We start from the raw sequence: 25730 nt of genomic DNA, 5'->3' as shown, positions 1-25730 counted from the left end.
AAGAGCGGCCATCGTAAGTCATCGACATTTAAACGTTCTTAACGCACCTCGTCCTTTGTAATCATAAATAACGAGAATATGTTCGTAAAAAACAACAAAATAGAAATCCGTATCCAAATTAACAAACCATACTCATAAATCTTAAACATTACGGAATTATTTTATAGGTGTCGCGAATACCTCCATTTAAATGAAGAGAAAAATAAAGCGGTCGAATGATAAACAAAAGCAATTCTGATTAAATAATGAGCTTGCGAGAAATATATAAGGATGGCGCCAACTATATCAGCGTTCGCATTTTATTAGCCATCGCCTAAGTTTACTCAACTATTTGAACCTACTATTTATACGATGACCTTCGTAGCTTATACCCACATAGGATACGCTAAAAGCTTAAAGATCAAATACTTCACATTCTTATTTTTTTGCATTTGATACTTCCTCATTAATAACTGGTATAAATTCAATACACACGACATTTGCAAAAGTGATTAATTTTCATAATTCGAGCATACCTACAAACAATTTATATCGGTTGATAACAATAATAACACATATCTAGAGATCAGATCAGATTGCCTAAATACTTTGACGTCTCTGACAGAGGCAAATCAATCGTGAAGCAATTAACCGTTATGCAATCAAACATGCAACTAATTAACGAAATCTCTATTACGAAACAATAGAGAGAAGTTATAGTGTCGCCATTAGAGAAGAATTCCATAAATGTGGGTGAAAGTAAATGTATCAGAATAACGAAAAATTACATAAACCGCAAAGCACCGCGAGAAACAATCAAGACAAGGCAATTCAATTTATTGTCAAAAGCGGTGTGATTGTGTAAAGTGTTTGCGAAGCTACGATAGATTCTAACGTAGATAAGAGTAATATTTAAGAATTCCACGTGTTTCTAAATGATAAAAACGGCCGATAAGACCGCAATGCACCCGAAAGCTGTCATGAATATTCGATTACATAATTTAGCGGCAGAGGACGGTCGGCCGGCGCCTCGTCGGATGGCACGCGGTGCCATGAAACTCCTTATATGGACACCCTGCTCGATCGGTTCGACAATGCTATTAATGTGTCAAGTTTTTACCTTCATTCGAATTTTCATTACAATTTCGTACCTTTTGTTTATTTTCCCGTTCACTATATTATATGTACGAGAAACATACCTGTTGATATGTTTTTAATAAGCCGCTATTGTATTGCTATATGTTTATGCAATATTTTGACTTTTAATGTTATAAACATTAAAAGTCATTTCACTGTAATTTCATAAACATCCCTTTGATTTAACGTTATTGTCTAAACAGAAAACTGTTACTGTTACCTACAATGAAACCACAAGCAATAATCCTAATCCGAAAAAAGTCCCGAATTCATGTAAGGTCGTCAGAGTTGCGGAGTGGTCAAACGGTCAAAGCCGAGCGCCTCGGTGTCGCGGAATGTGGTACGGACGCGGCGAGGCGACACCACCCAAACACGATTCCGAGAATAAAATAAAAACGACCGTCGTGCACTGCATACGGTTGCAGCCTCCAGCGTCTTCTATTTGGTAGGGAATGCCCGAAGAAAAATTAAAAAGGAACGATAACTTGTAGTGAAAAAAATCTTTGCGTGTCAAAGCTGTTGTAAATGTCCTGAAAAAACCTTCTTGTCATAATACATTCAGCAGCCATCCCAACAAAGTTAACCTATGGTATCTTATAAAGTATTTTAGTATATAGAAGTTTTAATTAGAATTACTATGAAATATGTATTAATAGTTAGGTATATAGGGTTTTGGTAGATGCGTGAACATGCGTGAATAATTTTGGTGAATTAAACAAAATTATATACATTGAAGAAAATGCTTGGCTAGGAATTGCTAGTGTTAAATTAGTTAAATTGCCATAAATAAATCAGCTCTCATTATGACACATAATAGAGATAAGAATAAATGAGGAACGCTAACGTTATGGTATCTTTTGAATCACCTAGACTTTACTAGAACAACAGTACTAACACGCTCTTTATAAATGCAATTAAATCAAGCTCTTACTCAGTCGAGCTAAAGCTTGACAATTACTAATTTCCTAGACGGCTGACTTACTTTGGATCTGAGAGATAATGACAGACTGATAAAGCGACATTAGCTGGACGATATAAGATCACATAATAGATCTACTAACTCCATTTGATCATTTAATTAGAGCAACGAGAAACTGGTACACGAACGGACGTATCCAAGTGCAGATTATGATGCAGCGGAGATAAATTACAGGTTCCAAGATCCGTTGCGACGCCGGATAATCAAAAAATATAATAAGCACCACTCTACAACTGAGTCAGTAGAAAACTTTAGAGAAAGCAATATCCGTTAAATTGTTGGTAACATAGTCACGTTTTTCTAGTTTCTATACAAAATACCATAACCTCATTCGTGAAAACAAAAAAAAAAATGTTCCAATATTAATCACAATATTTTCGCATGTGTAGCTCTACTTCAAAGCTCAGACAATCCAGGAAAAAAGAATAAAAAACGAATACCTATCACATTTATGATGTCTTGATACACGTTTAAACTCAATTTGACTGTTTACTTCATTAGCTTCTCAAGTTTCAAGTTAGGAGGAAAAGAACGGAAGAGGATTCATACATAAAGGTGAATCTGATATAGTGTAGAATAAAAACAAATACCACTTAAGCCTTATAAGGATAAACTATTGTTTTTTTTTTTCAAGTATGATGCGTGCAATGGTGATGGTTTTTTGTATGATTAAAATACTATACAGGAAAATATTGACGAGTTGACGAGACGCATGTAGATCTTTAACCACCACAACAGGATGGATAGATAGAACAAGATTGTGACAGGATTGGATTTTTTATCATCTTTGTTCTCTTCCATGATATCGATGGTTTTTAACTTTTCCAAGTTCACCGCAGCATAAATAGAATTTAGCCTTTCAAGACGTGTAAAGCGTGTCAATTTTTATTTGTTATTTTATTTTGAACCTCCATCAAGAACAACTTTGAGAGGAAATCTAAATTAGTTACGTGTTTTACGGATTTTATTTTTAATAATGATGGATGTAAGTTTTCTCGTAAGTTAAATTCATCTTTAAATATAACTTCCATCGAACAAGAAGGTCAACGTATCTAGTGATATACCAATATTGATCTGATATAACCGTGATATAAATCTGATGGTTTATTAAAAACATCAGAACGTTAGAGTTTCAAAAAATGGTAATATAATAATATAAATAATGGTAATATATATTTAAAGTTGGTAGAACCCTTTGTGGTTCGACTCCGGCGGCACCACCGCCACACCTTTTTCTGCCTAATAACATCAGTGTTAAGCGCTGCTGTATTCTGTTTTGAAGGGTGTGGTAAGGGAGACATACTTTTCCGAGGTATTCCAGCTTAGTCCTCAGGGGTAGCAGCGCATCTGTGGCCGACGTCAGGTAGGTATATCTAATCCTATCTGGGGTTGTTTACAGATGTCCATGGGCGGCAGTAGCCACTTACCATCAGGTGGACTGCATGCTCGTCTGCTACTCCCTACATTATAAAAAGAAAACATATAAGTACAAGATTATTTTCCACTGCTGTAAATAAGAATAAATTCTATAAAAATTCAATAGCGATGGTATCAACGTCCTCATAACTAGTCCACAAACAGACAAACAGATTGTTCTCGGATGACGAACAGTGCAAATATTTTTGAGGACACCAAACTCCGCCGCACCCATTTACACACATAATATTTGTGAATCTATTAATGCACAATCAATTGAGTAATAAGGCAAATACAATAAACATTACCATTTTAGCACCTTGGTGATCTTTCGCAACGTAGAAAAGTCACAGTTGTTCAATAGCTATAAAACATAATCTCATTTGAAAAGGCATTTCAAATGAGAAAACTTAGTTATGTAAAAATAGTGAAATACCACAAGTTTAGACGACATCATACTTTAATTTGTCCGGGCATAGCTCTACTAAAAAGCGATAACACGATTCGTCGACAGTTGCAAATATTATCACAAGTAACTTAGACGTAGTCGTCCATTTAATAAGTATGAGGAAAAAGCATAGAGTTTATCTGAAGTTAAGCGTTTATAGCGAACCATACACGACATGTAAGTTAATTACAACAATGACAAATGAGAAGTAAGTTGGAATGACTCTCGTAAGAACGTATATAATATGTCTGTCTCACCATATTTAAAACCTGAACAGTAGCGCGACCATAAATATTCTAGAACAGTTCTCCATTGACCTTTTCAAGAACGCAAACAATTCTAGTGTACCTAGACCAGATGTCCGCCCTTTAACAGTTATAGCGGCCTCTGGGCACAAGATATGGTATGTTCCCATAAAATGTCGAGCGTCACTGTACACGGATGGCGCCGCCACGTGGAATGCCACTCGTCTCTTTATGGAGATAACCGCGAGTCCATTGACATTGGATGAAGCATACTCGGAATAAACACAAGTCACCCTAGACTCGAGGAGCTGTTAGATGACATCATCCTAACTCTCGATGCGAAGGTTGTGGACGATGGAGATAAGCTTACAGTTGTACTATGAACTTAATCGTAAGTATGATTACTTATACGGCTTTGTCACACATCTTTTAATCCATGATGCAACGGAGGCTGCGTATTATAGATTGAAGTCTATCTATGTATGTAAGTATTTATTTGAAGCATAGGTATATGTGTAAATGTGTCTATCCGTGGCATCGTAGCTCTGAAGTTTCGTTAGGTGGTTCTCAGCTATGTTTGATGAAAATATCACTTCTCATCCAATAAAATAAAGACTATATACATTACATATGCGATGGCACTGTAATAACAGGGTAACCTTGACCTGATGCTGCAACCAGGACAGTCTGCAGATCAGCTAACGTGACAACTTACAACTGACATATTATGTCATTGTATCAGTCGTACAGATGATCTTGACCATGGCAATGTCTGATGATATCGACATTTTCGATGTCAGTGGCATTGCTTGCATTTTGATTTTGATATGGGTAAAGCTTTTAATCACCTTTAGTAACAAGCACTAAACTTATTTATTCATAACAAATCTTACGCATGATTTTCAAACCAGTCCCGGTAACATAACATACATTTGAGATACATCTCTATCGTGAAGTTAAAATTCTAACCACGAGGCTATCGCTACCAAGGAAAGCACCATCACCGCCAAAAAACCCCGCACCCACGCGAACGATAGTGCTAATTGGCAACATTCTTTACGATCCGCTAGCGTGGGGCAACATTCGGTTGTCAAACACCGTTCAACACTATCGGCGGCCAATTAAACAATACGAACTTATCAGAACCGCATTCCAGTCATCTCCGTGTAATTATCGTGCCGGCTTAGTGTTTGACATGACTGGGTAACAAAAATATTCGCTCGTACGCAAAAAAAGATCCGGGATCGCTTTGCAAGCGAGATGCAAATGATTAAATACTGGTATCGCGATACGAGTCGCGGCGCATCCGGTCAAAACATTTATTGTTATGTCGAGTCTTATGTCCTCTTGTTTATCATGTAGTAAAAATAAATACCTACGTAATGAAAACAACTAAGCAATACATTACGATCGTTTAAGCACATACATAATTTTTCAAAGAATAATTTCTATGGATATTTGAAAGTAACTTTATATACTTAAATTTAAACCCCCACCAATAACTGATCGGTAAATAATTATACAAAAAAAAAATAACAAATCATGTTTGTTAACTAAACAGTAAAGTTTGCACTGATTTCCTCAACTTAACTTAGTTATAATTATTTTAATTTTTATTCGAATTACATTAAACAAAATTAAAAGACAAATCAGATGCCTAAGTAAAGTATTATTGACGTCAAGAATACCGCTTTCAAGTATAAACGTCATCGGGCACTCAAATTCAAGAATTTAAAATAATTATCTCTGCAATGTAGCTTAAATTAAAATAATTATCTAGGCGATGAAGCTTGTTCTGATGACACGAATTAATCAATATGAGAATAAATATTACAGTCATTGTTATTATAACTGCCTCGCCTAGTTTAAAAATAACTTGATTGCGACATGTTGATTAGTATTTGTGTTAATTTTTTTCTGCTCTAGTTTGAAGTGTTTAGTATGTTCTAATTTATAGTATACTAAAGTAAGGTAGAGTTAAATGTCTAAGTTAATCTTTTATCGTGGCAATAACAACACTATAATGAACTTCTAGAAGGACTCATCATCGGTATTTGAAATCGGTATTAGATATGTCTGTGTAAATTAGATCTCACACTCTAGAAATAGAGGAAGACACATATTTGAAGTAGAGAAATTCCAAAAAAAAAACAAAGCACTAAAATGGAGTTTGACAAATCAATTTACATCATTACAAAATAAAATAAATAACTAAATAAACATTGTAATTCATGGTTGTCTACTTGTGCCTTCTATGGGCAGTGTAGAGCTTATTGTATTTTGGTATGGCGGATGTGGTAAGACAAAATACACTTATACAAGACAAAAAAAAACTTGTTCGTCGATACCAAGTAGTACTTACTCTGCTACTCAGGATTGATTACTAATATCCATTAGCGGCAATGACCACTTACCTTTAAAAGTGCCTAATGCATTCTACACGCGATGGTAAAAATGACAATTTTATAAAATTCAAGAACGAATATTCGCTATCGTATCACAAGTTAATTGATTAGATTCGTCTCACATACAACACTAGATCTACCGTGTTAAACAGAGTCGCGTATAACACTAGTGGTGTATGATTAGAAGCGGTATGTAAATGCTGGTACCGTTCGGGTCCAAGCGACCTTCCGAGGACGCGCCGGTTCGATGACTCGGACGAGTACCGGGTTAAGGGGAGTTCACACTGTACGCGTGTATGTTTTTTTTTTGTACATTAGATCTAGGATTTATATTTAGAATATACATAGTAGAGTATAGGAAAGTATCAATAAGTTGATGATAGGAAACAGATGTTTCTATAACGCCACTTATTTTATTTGATGACGCAAATAATTAATTTATATTACGATCGTTCGTCATAATCGTAAATAACAACTAATACTGACAACAACAATGATAATGATACAAGAAAACCGTAAACAAAAATTACATTTTGTAATCAATAATAATGAAAATGAAGTGAAGCAAATACTTTCTATTTATTTTAAAGTATGTATTAAAAAAGTCTTAATATTGTTTCAAAATGAAATTAACAAAATGTCTAAATAGCATTAAAATAAAATATTTTAGACTATGTCTAAAACAGCCTAATCCGAGCTTTTCTGTAACATACTATAGCTACTTTTCGAGAACATTAAATATGCCTCAAACATTTAAGAAAATTAATTACATACAACACTTTATGCAATGGATGCGAACCTTTAACAAAATGTCATATAAACTACAAGCAATCGAGTTACTAAATATGCCGAGAGCTTCTCCGCCGTTTTATCTACTCACAAGAACAGTAATGAATTTAACTTGAAACCGTAATATTAATCAACACAGAAGACATCAAGATATATCACCTATATCGACTAGCAATTAATAAATATACCTATCTCGTTTGCAATAAAATACCAAAAATAATAACGGTTTCCGAAAATCACATACCCACAGAAAATAATAAAAATAAATCGTTATAACAGATAACTAAAAACGACGAATACACCGATTTAATTGGTAAGAGACACCGAACGGTATATGTAAACAATAACAATGAAAACGTTTTGAGCGCGTATTAATTAGAAAAATTACACATTGGTCTAAAATTATCGACGTATACGTAATGTCCGATCGAGTAGCCGACCGTTACTCAAACAGCATCCGTCGAGGGCTAGGGTCTCATCGGAGCCGGGTTTGTCATCGGTCGCGTCACCTGTACCTTACGGCGCGCGTGTGCGTCCGCGCGCGGGTGTGTGCGTGAGGTGCGCACGCGCTTACGGCGGCGTATTTACGCTCGCGCCCCTACCACCGCCGCCACTCATGCTCGGCTCGACCTGCCGATCACACGTGCACCCCACCACTGGCGCCGGTGACCCTCGGGACAGAAGACATTCCACCGCCGCGACGACCACCCGCCGGCCGACTCCCAGTCGTTCCCAGCATGTGCCAGTGATCGAACGTTGGTGTTGACAAACTGTAGTGTAGTGAACAGAACTGAGTCCCCGTGACATGTGCTACTAACTCGACACGTTCCAGAAGTGTTACTCACAGTCGCAGCCTCAGCCGTTATCAGTAAATGTAAGATTGTGTTTGTTTACGACGCTCGATAATAGATTTAGTGGTGTTCGATTGAGGTGTTTAGACGATAACGACGTGTACGGTGCGTGCACGTTGGTGTTAATTTACATACGAATGACAATTACAAAAGTCCAGCTGAATCCCCGACCTAGATCTCACGGGCTAGAGCCGGCTCCATGCGAGCCCCCGGAGACAATGCGCCGCGTATCGCCACACAAATATTAAAGTTAAAGTTTCACAGAGCTCAGCCTTCAGCATAAAACTCAATGACGAACGACTATAAAGAAACACCTGTGAGAAAATACAAACAAAAGTGCGCGGTCAAAAGGATTATTGTGTAATGAGTTGGTTCCATTCTTTGGAAATTGTCATTTAAATTCATGTAATTGTGGATTAACGTGACGTTAATTTTGAAAAGTTTAAACGAATCATGACAATATTTCGTCGAATTAGAAGCCCACACATCAATATCTCAGCCGTCATAAAACAATGACTCCTTACAATAATGCCTACACATTTCGAATAAGCCGATGATTAATTCAGGGATCGTATTCAAAATATTTCGCAATGCCATTCAATATTAATCTTAAACTTAGAGATTCGTCAGCGAAATGGAATCTATGTGCCTCCATTGAACTTACAATAATGGGTTTCTACTGCGGTTAATAGATGCATGATTATGCTTAGGAAACAATTTCTAACTTAATTGATACTCGCCGACACCGGTTTTCAAAGTTATTAAACCATTCGAGGTGGAGGACACGTTATTAATGTTGAATTATAGAGCGCCGCGGTGTTAAGTAGAATATTACGAAAATACTAAAACGACATTACACAAAAAACTGTTAAGTCTAAAAGCGGCGTAATCGTTATTCGTTAACCTTTAAATAAGTAATCAATTTCTTATAAAATTATGTTGCTTCGAAATTTAACCTTTCGGTCGCTACAATTCAGATTTAAATAATATGATAATTATAAGAGAAGAAGCGCACGAAGCATTCCAACTTAGTGTTCGGTGACTGATGTATATAATAAATAATAATAATACATACAGCCGAACATAGAATCTCCTCCTTTTTCTAATTCGTTTAAAATTTGTTATTAATAAACAATATCTATCCTAACGAAGCACGTAAACAATTTAAAAATCATTTAGCATTTTGTGAACTCGAATACAAAATTATTTACACTCCAGCTTATCGCATATCACATCAAATTGATTCAATCGTTGAGATTTTTATAACTATTTTATGTACAGAAACCGCTTCTCGGATTCTATTTAACAATTCCCCACATCCGCGTAACGGCATTCCCTAAACGTAGTCACACGCGTTAGAAATACAAATTAATGTGATTCGCAAAGCTCTTTATAACAATTCAATGTTCATTGACTAAAGAGGCGCGTAATCGTAAATTGGAGATTACGTCACGTGCCGCCCGATCGGATACTAAACTAGTTTCGAACAAACAAAAAACCGATCGAGAAACATTTGCATACAAACATTTAACTTGTTTGAAAATAAAAAAATGTACATGTAAGAAACTAGAACAACGACAGATGTAATGTTTGTTATGTGTTGTTTTCATCGTGTGACATAACATCGTAAATATCGTGATAAAATAATAAGCATTATTGTTTATAGTAATAAGCACATCCAATAACTTATGATGGCACGTATCTAAATAATTGCAGATAAATTATTTGGACTCGCGTAACTAGGTTTTGAATGCGTCTTTGCCGACACATTTTATAAAATAAAAAACAATTCCGCGAAAGGCGTAGGCTTATTATAATTATATTTATATTAATTGTCATCGATAAATAATTTTATTTAAGTATACCGACGAATAATACGGATATTTCTATAATTATAGACATCAGTCCATAAAATATAATATGAATTGAATAATCATATAAATAAATTGATTACAGATGAATTAAAATATTTCTCTACATATTATAATCATACAATAATACTTAGTGGTGGAAATCATGTGCAATAAAACAATAAATATAAATATTGTATACTAGTTGTTGCCCGCGGCTTCGCCCGCGTTTAAAAGAAAATAATATAACATACTAACATACATAAAACTGAACATTCGTACCTTCAACTTTGCTAAAGATCATCACTTCATCTAATGCATAGTTTACGATTCAATCCTTACTAATACCGATTAAAATAACCGATGTTTTGGGTCCAAAAGATCGATTCTCCGATCGATCTCTTAATCGATCTTAGATCGCCATCCCTAGTTCCCGTGGACATAGGATAGTTTTTATCATGGAAATCAGGATAAAAACTATCCTATGTCCTTTCTCGGGTCTCAGACTATCTTTGTACAACATTTCATTAAAATCGGTTTAGTGGTTTGGGCGTGAAGAAGAGACAACCAGACAGACAGACAGACAGACAGACAGAGTTACTTTCGGATTTATAATATTAGTAAGGATTTTTAAAACGGAACTCAAGAATATAAACACGGAAATCAGACGGCTTCATATTATGACAATCCGAAAGAACCACTCATTCATAATAGATATTAAAATATCTAAAAATAATAAAATATAAAATAAATTAGTAATGGCGCCAAATCTCAAACGTTCGAGGAAGTAAACAATTTCGGTAAATGGATTTGTCAGTTACAACGGGTTCCGGCAATCGTAGATCGTGTGAAAACGACACAAACATCAATTATAAACGCGGATGTTGGTAACTCGTGAGATATTTTCGTATATACCAACATCGACGGAGCGAATTAACTGCCTTAATAACGATATCAACACAATAACGTTTGATTACTACCTCAGGAAACGTAATAGTCGGTCTTTACGCGGAGTCTAACTATTATATCTAATCCAATATTTCATTCGTAATATCGTAGCCAAATCACAGTAAAGTAATATTTTCGAATAATTCCTTAGATATACGTTTTAAACTTCAAGTGCCTATTAATTTTCTACCTTTATGAATTATTTATTTACACTTTAAGCAAATCTTACAATAACGAATATTTAAGATAAAAGACATTGAACAAAAGTTTAATGTTGTATACATAAAGGTATGTGACATTCCCTAGTGTTTCGTGATTGCGATGACACAACGTTCACCTGTGCGACAGTTAACCTTCTGCACTCCAGCGATAGTCTCATTCTGCGTTGACATACCTACTCTCAACTCGCCTTGAATTGAACCAATGAATCAGAAAATGCTCGGCAATATATTCTTAAGTTATGTTTCCGCGTCGCAAGCGGAGGAAACAATTATAAGGCACACACCTTGATTCTATTAAGAATCGCATGACATCAGCACCGCCACTCGGTACGGAGCCCGGCCTCGCTCCAATTCACTCGAAACTCAAAAACATGTACAATATAACGCCACCAGACGTGCCAGTATTGCTATAGTAAACGTGCTCGACGAACAGCCAACGGTGTTTACATATCTAATGCAAATCACTCGAAAACATCGAGCTCCTCTCTCGCGCCGAAACCATCTCAACGTGACGGTACTACAAATCCCCGATTGCGTCATGCGCTCGTACGTCCGTCAACAAAAAATCCGCATCCGGCTTACGATTCGTGATGACCATCTTATCAATGCGAGGAGTAATACAACGAAAATCAGTCGCGAATCAACGAGCCAATTACACGAAAGCAAGGTCTGTGAAAATTGTAGCGGAGAAAACAATGTAAAGATATAATTCGTTAGGTGTGTAGCAAGAGGATTGTCGCTATGTATTAGGCGGCTCGAACAATGGGTACGTTCTCAGCGCCGCGATCGCGCTTCGCCCGCCCCGCGGGGCGAAACGGTCGTGTGTCGTGACGGCGGCAATACACTAACCGTAAAATACACATATCCGACACAAATACAACTTCACCTTCAAAATAATTGCCGCAAACTTAAATCAGATAATGGTCGACCCCTCGGAGCAATTGCTCCAAATTGCGAAATTAGCTATTAAAATATGCAGCTTTCCTCGCACCACGAACGAAGGACTCGGGCGCAATCTAAGGTTGCCTATTATCCGCCACGCTCCGAAAACCACCAAAAGGTAGCACCCAGAACAGCGGAAAAATTTTGAAACGCGTTGCACAAGCGACACTCATATTAAACAATATAGAAGCGGGTAACTAATAGCCGCGATTATCTATCTAAAATCTACTAATTGGTGTTTACCTCATCGCAACACACAACAAAGCGATCGACGCGCTCGAGATTAATTAGTTATAAAATTGAATTATAAAAGAGCATTCGACTCACCCACTAGATAATCCTTATATTTTGAATCAGAAGTTTACTTTATTACAAGTTCCTTACCTGAAACAAAAAAAGAAATTGCATTTATATAACATCAATTAGGTTACACTAAAACAAGATGCTTACAACAAACGATCGTAAACGTAACGAGACTCGTCACGTTTACGTTAACGAGACGCTATATTATTCGAAACGACATAAAATTACGTTAAAAGTACGAAAATTTCCAGATGCCGTAATAGCAATTACGGGCGTAAGACATGACAACGGACGAGCGAACATTATATGGAAGATTACATACAATAGCTCAGAATGCGACCATTCTTGTGAAATTACGAAACAAACAATCATGAAAGTCGCAATGTAACGAATAACAAAGAAAAGAAAGCGCACTCCCGCATCATCAAAGCGCAACACGTACTGTTATTTAAAACCACACCAAAACCTCCACCTCGAGGGAACCGTTACGAACAAATTTGAATTGCACAGAATTCATATTAGGCTTTATAAGGAAGTTTCCATAAATGGCTGTGCACCAATCTCAAGAGACATTACAAAGCATTCATATAAATATGAAAAATATAATAAATTATGCAAATAAACAAATATCGGTTTGATGGCAGATGCAAAACATTCGTAATGCGGAAACTTCTAACTGTTACTTAATTGTTTTAAAGGCCACACTGTACTTCTTGTTAATATAAAGTTATAAAATTAAGCTCGTTTATTCAGCACTTCGGCAATCAACATTTGCATTTGATATTTCAATGAAACTAATCACATTCAATTTACGTAGAATTCATATTAGGCTTTATAAGGAAGTTTCCATAAATGACTGTGCACCAATCTCAAGAGACATAACAAAGCATCCATATAAATATAAAAAATATAATAAATTATGCAAATGAACAAATATCGGTTTGATGGCAGATGCAAAACATTCGTAATGCGGAAACTTCTAACTGTTACTTAATTGTTTTAAAGGCCACACTGTACTTCTTGTTAATATAAAGTTATAAAATTAAGCTCGTTTATTCAGCACTTCGGCAATCAACATTTGCATTTGATATTTCAATGAAACTAATCACATTCAATTTACGTGTAATTATCAAAATGTTACTACTGATATGCTTGCACAATACAGAATGGAGTGAGGACCTTGGCGTTTTCAAAGGTAAAATATTATAAATCATAAATCTGCCAACAATGAAGCACATGGCAGACCACATAGAAGTAGCTCGAAATACTTTGAGATGTGACCCCGAAACGGCGCGTGCGCACTCACAGCCGCATTATATTCAGTCACGACTGCAAGAAACAGATCAATTTTTATAATGGCTTTAGTACACCGTTGATCCTATAAAAAACATTTATTAAAATTTTGAGAATAGTTAAAATTTTGACTATGTTGATTTAAGGCAATGACTAAAGATTAAAACCGTGGGGCAAGAGCCATTAAATGAAAACTAACTAATGAACCGAAATTAAATTTGAAACAAAGCACACATAATAAGGTTAGACACAGACGTTACAAAACTTGCCACTGACTGAGAAAGCCAAGTTATTTGTGCAAAGCAAATATTCTTACGACAACATTAGTAAACGCATAGATAATCTAAATTAGACCTTAAGAAAAGAGTTCCCACATTAAAAATGCAAGGTTAGCATAGAACAAGCGGCATTTTTATTATTAACAGCGTGTACAAAGCCAATGAGAGGGATTTTAATAGAATTCTCAGTTAGATGACATAATACGCTAGACTGAATACCGCAAAGCTAACTGTTGAACAGGTTGCAAGATGGGATCGCCTTGACCGCGCAATCCGTGACAATTATCCGAGCCCTGACACTTTTAGCACATTCCGAATCGTTCATTAGAATAAAGATCAACAAAACAATAGAAAAGTATCTTAGAATAATGCATCAAACAATTATCGATTGTAAAATTGATACACTCTCAATTTATTACTTAATCAATTACAGACTTAAGAACATGGAACCAAAATTAATTAATAAGAACAATGAACAAGAGCAACATAAAAATTAGCTACAAGTCATTGAAGATCGAATAAAAGCACCCGTAATGAGGCCATAGATCAATCAGACAAGACGGCACGCGCCGCGTCTGCGCTTGCGCATCCGTAGGGTTGCAATGTAATGTAGTGCGCAATGTAATGCCGGTTGAAATGACAAACTTGTTTTTGTGCCCTTTTAAAACTATGTAATTGACAATCGTATTCATGATCTATATCATTGATTCCCAGCCAGTGGTATGCGGACCACAGGTGGGCCGAAAAAGTATAGTCCTAAGTGTTCCATTTCTTAATCGAATCTGTTGTAGGTGTGGCAAGTAACGGATTAAAATTTTTGAACCTTTTGTTCCCTGAAAGATCAATGAGATCAGGGTCAAAAAAACTTTAGGTTGAAAACCACTCGTCTAGATCGTAAACAAGTCCGTGAACGTACTCCGTAAACACTTCGGCCATAAATCTTTTGACAAACCATGACGAATGCCATTTCGCGCCACGTGTCGTACCACAATTTACTTACAATTTTAGCATCTTCGTCCGTAGGTCTTATAAGGACAGCAAGGTATAATAGAGTGATTTGCGCCGCTCGAGCTCCCAATGCCACATTTCGAAAGCGAATGCGACATACAGGCTTACCATACGCATTAGATATAGCATAACGTATGTCCAAACCACTGCCATAATACTGATTGGCTGTCGAATTAAAATTTATCGCGTTTCGTAAGTGAACATTTCGTTCATGTCGAGAATACATTGCGGCTACCGGAATGACCATATCTATCTGTCTAGACAAAATACTAGATTTATTTCGATTATAAGCTCTATGGTGAATCGTATTAAATTAATGTATTGTATTAAAAGCTTTCCGTCGTTCAACAAACTCAAGGAGATCAATGTATGCAATTACGTGCTAAGCAGCTGCCGGTACGAGGTAGATATTATTATGTTGTGTGGACTTGCCTCCGTCGTAATTACGTAAATTGCCACTTACAAACCTTCAATAGAACGACACGATCGTGGCTAACCCTTAGCTCCGGCTCGAATACATTATGGAAATTCAATATTATAGTAGAACTGTAGATGATAACGTTAATTGTTTTTATGTTGGAAAGCGTTGAAACTAGTGAAACGCTGCAATCAACATATCCTGACGATCGAATGTGTCCGACAGACAAAGGCCGTTGGAAAGTGGGCAGGTCGAAAACGAACACAGAATACTAATAGTCAACAATGCGTCTGCTGATCACGTCTTTCAACGCCACCGCAGCGCTACGCCAGTGAAGAAAGCTTGAAAGATATGTAGGCACAACGCATTATATATAAGACAATAGGCATTTTATCTGTGACGAGGTTACAGTACAAAACTGACTAAACACCGAGAGTAACGACGCGACACTTGGTTAATCGTTCCACGTTTTACGCTGACCGCAAGAAAAATCGGACCATGTCCGCAAGGCCACTGCCTTCTTCACGGCTTGTGACAAAAAATTTCATCAACAATGCACGCATTGTGCCGAAAAACACGTCGAGATTACCCGGGAAGGATCGCTTCAAAAATTTTACGAAGGCAAACGGGTATCGCATACGAAAGGATGCTCTTAAGAGATGCCACCAGTAAATGTCAAACTTTATTTAATGTTCTCACTGAACTTTGCGGATCTCGCTAGCTCTGTGCTATGTTCTTACAAAACAATTTTCAATTCCCCTTATTCAATACATCAGTATGTAGCCTGATAGCACCGTAGGGGCTCGATTGAAAGATAGACCCAATAAGTTGTGGGTGTTGTGCAAGTTTTATAATGGAACCGCTGCGACGAGGATAATGCTTGGTCCTAAACAATTTATAAACTGAATCAAGGTTATCTATCGGTTAATCGTTATGACTCAGGTGTTTATGAGACCGGTACTTGTGTCTACTTTTATGTATATACAATTGATTATTTAGTTTAGATTACAAGATGTTCAACTAATGTTCAATTTACTCACACATCTAATAAATCTAATGACATATAACGTCGTCGGAAAGTCACATTACGCAGCCGAGTATAAATAAATGTATACCGTACATGAAATGATGACAGTGTATACTAATAGCTAATATGTAAATCAATTTGCGATCAAAATATGCTAGGTATTACACAGGAAAAGTTAAAAGGTATGTCGTAACAAAGGAAATAACTACAAGCATCAGGCTAGTAACATTCGAAACCAATTAAAACGATAGATTGTGGTTTTGCAAGGCGCACCGCCCTGTGGGGGATTAGTGTAACAATTTGGGTGCATACCTTAGCACAATTACCAGTCGGCTAGCTCACGTTCCGTTTATCGAAGGCAAAATCGAGCGAGTTAGTTGACCGTGCCTTTCACGGAACCCTGGACACGCCCTACCGACTTTACCTTCACTCCACTTCTAGGCATAACTAGCTATTTTAACCATTATTCTCAGTGGATGTCGCATAAATCCGCGCGCTTTCGCTACAATTAAACTGTGTGCACTTGTTTTGCAACGATTATTAAACCGCTTTGTGAAACTTTAATCGTCAGTAACGCGACACCCGCCGCCCACGCCTCGTCAACTCGACTCAACAAACAAGTCCTATAATGGGGCAACTCGGATCGGAGCGAAATGATACTCATTTCAAACTGTGATAATACGTATTACATCGTGACTCTGTAAAACGTTACGTTAGACGGCTCGTGCAGGTTGAAATTGAAAAAATATGCGAACGGACAATTTCGAAACAAACCGATTTCTGTATCGTTACTTACAACGAGACCGGTCATAAAATACATAACCGCGAGTACATTTCGTAATGGTGACAAAAACATAAAGAAATTAATTCAGCTCGCGAGAAATTAAGAACAGAACAAGTACAGCCTTAAGCTGAACGTGCGACAGTAGATATTGTCGCGGGCCTCGCGGCCTTCCTGTCTCGTGGTCATTATTCGCTAATTTCAAAATTAAACGCTTGATTCTCAATGCCAGCGCGCTCGGCGGTGGCCGCTACTTACGAATTAATAAAAGGCAGGTGGTGGTGCGCGGCGCGCCAGTGCTGAAAACTCTAGCTAACGTTTTTATCTCCGCCAGTCCTTTCACTCCGCTCGCCCATGACAGTCGACGAGACTCATTTGAATTTCAAAGAAAATCTTACCTAGATGAGTTAATATATCAGTGTGTCGTGTTAATAAGTTGTGTGTTTTGTTGTGCAACATAACTAAGAAGTGATGTTTTCTAAACTTTCAGATGGTGAGAGGGGCGGCGTTAGTGCTAACGCTAGCGCTGGCATGGGCAGCGGGGGCGCGCGCGAGCGTGCTCGTGCCCACCTACGTGCTGCCGCCTGACTCGTTCGTGCGCGATCAGCGCTCCCTCGGCCCTCCGCCGGACTCCGACCCAGCGGAATCGCAACGGATGATCAAACGCTTGATCGGCGGCCACTTGAAAATTAAGCCCGACAAGGAATACGGTACGACAAAAAATTCTATCCTGTTCGACGGTAAAAGTGAAAGTGGCAAGTTCGTCGGCGTGATCGCGTCGGACCAGTCGGGCGGCAGCGTGGGATGGAATCAGGGTATTTGGGATGATGGAATGCTCATGTCCAGCGCCGGCGAAGGAAAGGAAGCGGGGAAAGTGAAGGAGGACGAGGAAGACAAAAAGACGTTGTCCGATCAGGTGGCTGAAGGAAAATATGGCCTTATCCAGAATGAAATATTCTCTAAGACTCCCAAGAGACCAGGAATCGTAAGTTATGAACCGAACTCAGAGACTAGAACCAAGGATAACTTGCAGAGCCTGGGGGGTCTTAAAAAGGATGAAATTTGGCTTGCTGAGGATCACCTCCTAGTACTGAAGGGAGGATCATACCCCGAGCGTACGAAAGAGGAGCGCAGACCTTGGCCACCGATCGACGACTACGAAGCACCTAGAAGGCAAGTAAAGCTACCGCAGAAACCTAAAGTGCCACCGCCCTTTCCAGTACGACTCTCCGACGACGGACCGCTCGTCTTCCTTACGCCAAATGGCAGTGTCCCTGCGTCCATTTTCCCTCCCTTCTATGCGGGAGAGGGCGAAGGCCCTCTACCACCTCCGCCATTCCTTTTCCCATCGGGAGCGCTCAACCCCACGGGTGATAATCAGGGAAACACTACTACCGGGGGAGCGCCGCTGCCAATTCCTCCGTTCCCATTCCTACCTGGGAATGCGAGCGAAGGAGCATTCCCCTTCTTCGGACCCATGAACGGCTCTTTTCCAGAAGGTTTTCCTCCGGGCGCAGCGTTTCTTCCACCACCGAGCAACCAAACAGACCTGTACGACGAAGACGACCCTTCGATATACTATCCGCCGCCATACAATTTTTCCTATCGCGCTGATTACAACAACAGCGTACCTGCTGGACCACTCGTACCTGGAATAATACTACCTCCACCGCCCGATTTCTTCGCTCCGCTCGAGGAAAAGACAACTACGGAATCAGTTAAAACTACGACAAGGCCAACTACGACTACATTACGTACAAGGCCAAAGCAAACATCGAAACAACAGTTACCGACGGCAGGGTATAGAGGCAAATACAAAACAAGACCGACGACTACCGAATCGATTAGAACCGAAGTTCCGACAACAATCACAACGCAGCCACCGGTCGATATTGTCACTACGCCCAAATACAGAAAACCTCAGCGCGTTCAACCATTGCCTCCAAGAAATCCAGTGAGAGTACATAACCTGCCTGATGAAATTATTACGAGACCCAAAACTGACAAACCAGTTTACAAGACGAGAACAAAAGTTACGTCAAAGCCACTATCTGTCTCAGTTATTTACGATTATCCGGAACCGATTTACAATACAGAACCGCCCACTACGACAGAAAAACCTTACGTTATATACCGTGTGCCACAGAAAATAGCTAACGTAATTACTAATGATGTAGTAACGTCGACGCAAGTGCCGCTACGAGCTGAATACTATTCTAACATACAAAACGATGAAGTACCTACTACTAAGCTACAACCGGTATATAACCAGAAACAAAATGAAAATGGTTTGGCGTCTTTCTACTTTTATGACGAACAACCGAAGACCTCTCCGGCACCCGAAACATATTTCGATGGCAGAAACTACTACAAAACTGTGCCAAGTCGGAACCCATTCGTACAAAAACATAATGTCATAAATCAAAACACGCAAAACGAATATACACCGGCGATCGACGTTTCATACGGAGCTATCGATCAAAATGACGCGCTTTTCTTATGGCCTCAAAAGCAAGGACCTCGAACCTACACACAAGAATACTTCAGTATACAAAAGCCACGACAGCAAGCACTTTACGTGCAACAACCAAAGCAGAGACCGGATCCGTTCTATCAACAAATTGCTAACATCCAACAGACTATTGATTTTTTCACAACGAAGCGACCCAAAGCGCATTCGCATCGGCCTCACTCGAACAAACCGAAAGTGACCTCGCGACCGGTATACCAATTCAGCTACCAATCTAACCCAAGGCCAGAACAAACTTTCCGCGCTCCGAAGTTGGACCCCGAACCGTTCAGGCCTATGGTGAGCTACAGCAAACCTTTCAACTTAGAGAACGAGTTCAACGCTATTTCACCTACAGTCTCACCTGGTTATCATCAACAATACTTAATTGAAAACGTACGAGTGACAACTGAAACGCCGACGTCGACTAGATATTATTCAAATGTTAATTTAAGAGACTCGGATTACGATGACACTCCAAACTTGAAAGAAAAAGTCCCTAAAGGAAATAGAAACCACATCCCGGTGTACACGGGGAAACCAGTCACACATCACGTCAACAGATATCCCAGCACTACACCCAGCCCCGTCAGTCACGGATATTACACTAAACAAGACGAGAGATACCTTGATGACATCACTAAGAATTCTTTCGATATTTTTGGTCAAAAGCTCGAAGACGGAACCCATGACGTCAATGGATTGGCCGTAACTCCTCCCCTCGGAACGGTGAGAACGGATATTGACAATAATATAAACCAGCACTACGAGATCGTGGAAGCGCAGACACCTAACCCGCCGTCCCTAGAAAGGGACACCCTGGTGAACTACCGCCTACCGCGTCCACAGATAAACCCAGAGAGTGAAATAATAAGACAACAAGGACAATATAATGCCGAATTCAGACAGCAACAACAACAACAACAACAGCCCCAACAACCGAAACCTCCGTCGCTAGCGCACGACACGGTGGTCAACGACAGGTATCCGCGACCGCCGATAAATCCGGACAGCGAGTTCATCCCGATCGCGAATCCCGCGTACCGCGCGCAATACAGGCAGCAGGCGAGCGAGCTGGACGACTTGAACGCACCGACGCTGGTGGGAGACACGGACGTGAACAACAAGAACCCTCGACCACCGCCAAATCCAGAAGCGGAGTGGATCGGGCCAGTGAACGCCGCGGGCGAGGGCAACGCGGGCTCGCTGGTGTCGTACCGGCTGCCGGGCGACGGCGCCCACGTGTACTTCCTGACGCCGCAGGCCGCGCGCGAGCGGGAGCGGTACCGCCGCCCCGGATACGGACGTTGAAACCAAAGTCTAGTCTGACAAAGCCGTCGTTCACGACGTTACGTGTATATACAAAGCGCAAATGTGATGTTAATGTGTCCTAAGTAGAATAAGGTTTAGAAAGACTAGCGGACCGTCCGCATTGCCATAATATTTAACGCGTGTTTTTGTGTGATTAATATAGGTAATCGGCGAACATTGTGAAACGAAGTGATCTAAAACTAAAATGAACTATTATAGATACTATTATGTGCTATTTATTAAATTATTGTTAAGGAGACTGGTGCAAGCGTTAGTGATAGTTAATTTATTTATGAATGACAGTATTCTCTATGAACTGGTTGGAATGATGTGATGTGATATAAAACGTGGAATGATTGTGAATTTTGTTATACTAGATGTAATAACGATAACAAATGTTATTATAATGATTGTTATGTAAACATAACATAAATACAAAATGTTTATGTTTGACAAATAATTGTGATTCTGTTCTGTATTTTTCTAATACAACAAAATGTAGATAATATATTAAAACGTTTAAAGCATTAACGGGGCTTTATTTTACAACCTACAACAGTGAAGTACAATATGAAGAACATAACCCAAACATAGGTAACAATTCTACAGAATTCAATTAACACATTTATTATTTGCAATAAATTCAATAATATATTGCAGATACCGATGACATAACACTAGATAACACTGATTTACTACCAATGATCTGAAATTACACTATAAAGATTTATTCGACCGTAAATCTTGAGTTAATAAGGATATTCTAAAATCACACGATACAAGCACGCCGTACCTTATGCAATTGCTTTTACTTGTAACTTCCTGATTTTAAGAATACTATATGGTAATAGAATTATGCAAATGTTTACATGTACACCACTTTCATAGCAGAATAATCTAAAGAATAGGCAAAGACAAAACAGTTCAGCAGCGTTTATTTTTTTGTTTGACAGCTACTAACGGACTTTAGAGAATACCAATAATTCCTAAAATTTTCAGATTTTCCACAATGATTATGTTTTAATTGCGTGCTCTAGGATTCCCCTAGTAAAAATAAATCAGAAAGCTGTTAAAAATGTAAAATCATCTTACATTTATTTGCACAATATAAATACTCATTGACGTGTTTTTGTCGGTCTGTACATTTTTTGCAATATTAAAAAAACCTAAACCGTTTTTGAGAGGCTTTCACAGGAATTAGAAGATTTTTTTAGGAAAAAGCCACTTTAAACACCAAAAATGTACAAACAAATAATAGCAACATCAATTTGTCTCTTTTTTTATTAAGTCAATAAAATTGTCATGTCAAGAATGTCAAGATAACCATCTGGTTTCCGATTCATAAAAGTATAATTACACAAAAAAATGTATTTTTCTTTTTGCGTATGAACTGCAAGGTCGGCAATTTGGAGCTCTTACGCAACCAGGGTTCGAATTTTGTGACCGAATAAAAGAAACAAAACGTTTGAAAAAGTGGGGATAAAGTTTAAGGGTAAATACACACACGGGGGGCAAGTCGTGAGCGGAAACTCGTTCTAATTAACATGACATTGTCTATGCAAATTATTAGTTGAGGAATGCTTATATAGAGATTTTTTACTGTTAACAATGCTCTTTGTGTAGCGATGACGCAAATTTTCTTTTTATATATTTAATTACGACGAATGCTTATCGTATAAAGTGGTTGTAAACACTACAGTAAAAAAATATTTATATTAAATTCTACTTATTCCGACAACGTTTAGCACCGTAAATAAATTTAATGGTGACCACCACCACCACTTGATGGTGGTACGCACATCGCGTAGAGTAGGTACACCACGATAATCTATAAATATTGTTTTTTTATTATTTTAAATTATCTTTTTTGCTTTTTTAATTATCTTTATAAATGAATCAATGACACCACGCATACCATACAGAGTAGATATAACCGCCGAATTATTTATTTATTTATTTTTATTTATTTATTTTTGTACACCTTAAACTAAGGGTTACAAAGGGTAAACTTAATGCCTAATGGCATTCTCTGCCAGTCGACCCTGGGTGATGGCGATAGCATGTGGTAGGCATAAACATAAGCAGTAATAAAATATCAATAAATACAACTATGGAAAAAACATACAATATCTACATATAATAATTATAAATAAATATAAATAATATATAAATATATAATAAAAATACAATATATACAAATAAATATATACAACACAGTGAATTAAGGAGAGTTTAAAGACTCAAGTATTGGAGGACATACGTAAGTAATGCTCCCGAACCATTCTCTTGAAGGTATTCCTACAAGTGGCTTTCCTAATGTTTTCGGGCAGGGCGTTCCAAAGTAGTATCGCCTGTACTGTGAAGGAATACTGGAAAAAACCACTATTATGCGGTGGAATATTGACTTTAAGAATTCTGGACGAACGTAGTCCACTGCCGTGAAACGAACAGTGAAACTGAAAATTTTCCTTTAGATACGGAGGAGAAGCTGGATCATGTAAAATAGAATACAGAACCAGGAGAATTCTAGAGTTACGCCTTTGACGAATAGTTAGCCATTTAAGCTGACGTCTATATTTAGAGATATGATCATACTTACGTAGGTTGAAAATAAATCGGATACAATTATTAAGAAGGCGCTCTAGCTTATCAAGAAATTCATCCGTCAGGTCTGGATAACACACATCCGCGTAATCAATAACAGGCAGAACGAGACTGTGAATTAGCGCAACTTTAGTTCTGTGCGGCAGAAAATTTATTCACACTATTTAAATAGATATTACGTAAAGTACTCTTAAACATTCATAATGATTCATAAAATTACATTTAAACGCAGCATAGCTCTAGAATTACCGCAAACATTTCAACCTTGAACCCATTCTTTATTAAAATTATTTAAAAATCTTAAATTGAACTGGACTTGAAGTTGTGGCAATTAAGTATCGTTATGCTGTTTCAAAGTCGATTACATTAATTAGCATGAGGCATTCCAATTTAAAAAAGCAGTGATAGCCTAGTGGTTATAAATTCGATCATCGAACAAAATATTTTGAGGAAATAGAATTAGCTTAAAAAATATGTAAAATCTTTAAGCTATTAAAGAAGACAACAAAGCGCGCAACAGCTTTCTACTCTGATCTCTATAGAAAGAGTAAGATATGAAAACAGTGCAAGTAAAATAAAACTAGAAAAAGAAGAAGAGTTCGAAATCGGTAAAGGAGTGAGACAAGGAGACCCTCTAATACCCAAACTATTTATAGCTGTCCTCGAAAATACATTTCAAAGCTTAGAATGGAGGAACCTTTGTTCCTCCATTCTAATCTTTGAAATCTATATTACAACTAACAAAAAGACAATAATGGATACGTAAATGTTACCCAACCTCACATATCGTGAAAGTCAAACCTATATACAAAACGAAAAAATAAAATCTTGACGTGCCAACATGCCCTGGGGAAAATTATCCGTAAATAAGGTTGGTAGACGATATGAGAAACTAGCAACACACTAGCACGTTTTGTAATAATTGTAAATTTAAAATGTATAGACAAATAAAACTTCAGGATTATTATATATCGTAGGCTTCAAACCATAGGAGTGTATATGCAAAGCACCTACTTTTCAGGAGACAAATAACTTTTCTTACGGTCAACACGTTCCGATCATCACCCACCTGCCTCGGGCTTCCGCGCTATTATTTCCGCTTCTACTTGCACTTCGGCGCACAGAACCGCAGCGGCAGTAAAACGGGTGCGCGTCCTCCAGCCGCAGCGGCCCCCGTGCGTCACCTCGCCGCACGCACCGGGGGCACCCACCTGTATCCCCGTGCGTCACCCACCTGTGTCGGGCTCGATGGTGCGCGGCGCGTCCTGCAGCGGCGCGGTGTGCAGGCGCAGGTACACGGCCGCAGCGGCCCCGTGCGTCACCCACCTGTGTCGGGCTCGATGGTGCGCGGCGCGTCCTGCAGCGGCGCGGTGTGCAGGCGCAGGTACACGGCCGCAGCGGCCCCGTGCGTCACCCACCTGTGTCGGGCTCGATGGTGCGCGGCGCGTCCTGCAGCGGCGCGGTGTGCAGGCGCAGGTACACGGCCGCAGCGGCCCCGTGCGTCACCCACCTGTGTCGGGCTCGATGGTGCGCGGCGCGTCCTGCAGCGGCGCGGTGTGCAGGCGCAGGTACACGGCCGCAGCGGCCCCGTGCGTCACCCACCTGTGTCGGGCTCGATGGTGCGCGGCGCGTCCTTCAGCGGCGCGGTGTGCAGGCGCAGGTACACGGCCGCAGCGGCCCCGTGCGTCACCCACCTGTGTCGGGCTCGATGGTGCGCGGCGCGTCCTGCAGCGGCGCGGTGTGCAGGCGCAGGTACACGGCCGCAGCGGCCCCGTGCGTCACCCACCTGTGTCGGGCTCGATGGTGCGCGGCGCGTCCTGCAGCGGCGCGGTGTGCAGGCGCAGGTACACGGCCGCAGCGGCCCCGTGCGTCACCCACCTGTGTCGGGCTCGATGGTGCGCGGCGCGTCCTGCAGCGGCGCGGTGTGCAGGCGCAGGTACACGGCCGCAGCGGCCCCGTGCGTCACCCACCTGTGTCGGGCTCGATGG

The 25730-nt window shown here is 39.3% G+C and overlaps 2 protein-coding genes across 2 annotated transcripts in view; one reads left to right on the top strand and one right to left on the bottom strand.

Annotated features, from left to right (window-relative positions):
- The window catches only part of LOC140754282 (N-alpha-acetyltransferase 15, NatA auxiliary subunit-like), a 113497-nt gene extending 88460 nt beyond the window's left edge, over positions 1-25037 (bottom strand). The window contains exon 1 of the mRNA XM_073089253.1: positions 24977-25037. The gene's annotated coding sequence lies outside the window, so the exon portion shown is untranslated. The remainder of the gene's footprint in view (positions 1-24976) is intronic.
- Positions 8004-21669, top strand: LOC140754280 (uncharacterized). Its single transcript, XM_073089251.1, has 2 exons — positions 8004-8272; positions 17809-21669. Exon 2 carries the CDS (start codon positions 17809-17811, stop codon positions 21136-21138), a length of 3330 nt encoding a protein of 1109 aa, XP_072945352.1. The 5' UTR covers positions 8004-8272; the 3' UTR covers positions 21139-21669.
- Positions 25038-25730: the final 693 nt, after the last annotated feature.

This window comes from Epargyreus clarus, unplaced genomic scaffold, assembly GCF_041222505.1.
Source record: "Epargyreus clarus isolate Ecla_fem2 unplaced genomic scaffold, WU_Ecla_fem_2.2 ptg000029l, whole genome shotgun sequence".
NCBI classification, from domain to species: domain Eukaryota; kingdom Metazoa; phylum Arthropoda; class Insecta; order Lepidoptera; family Hesperiidae; genus Epargyreus; species Epargyreus clarus.
Note: the sequence above shows the minus strand (reverse complement) of the source record. Positions and strands in the feature narration are given on the sequence as shown.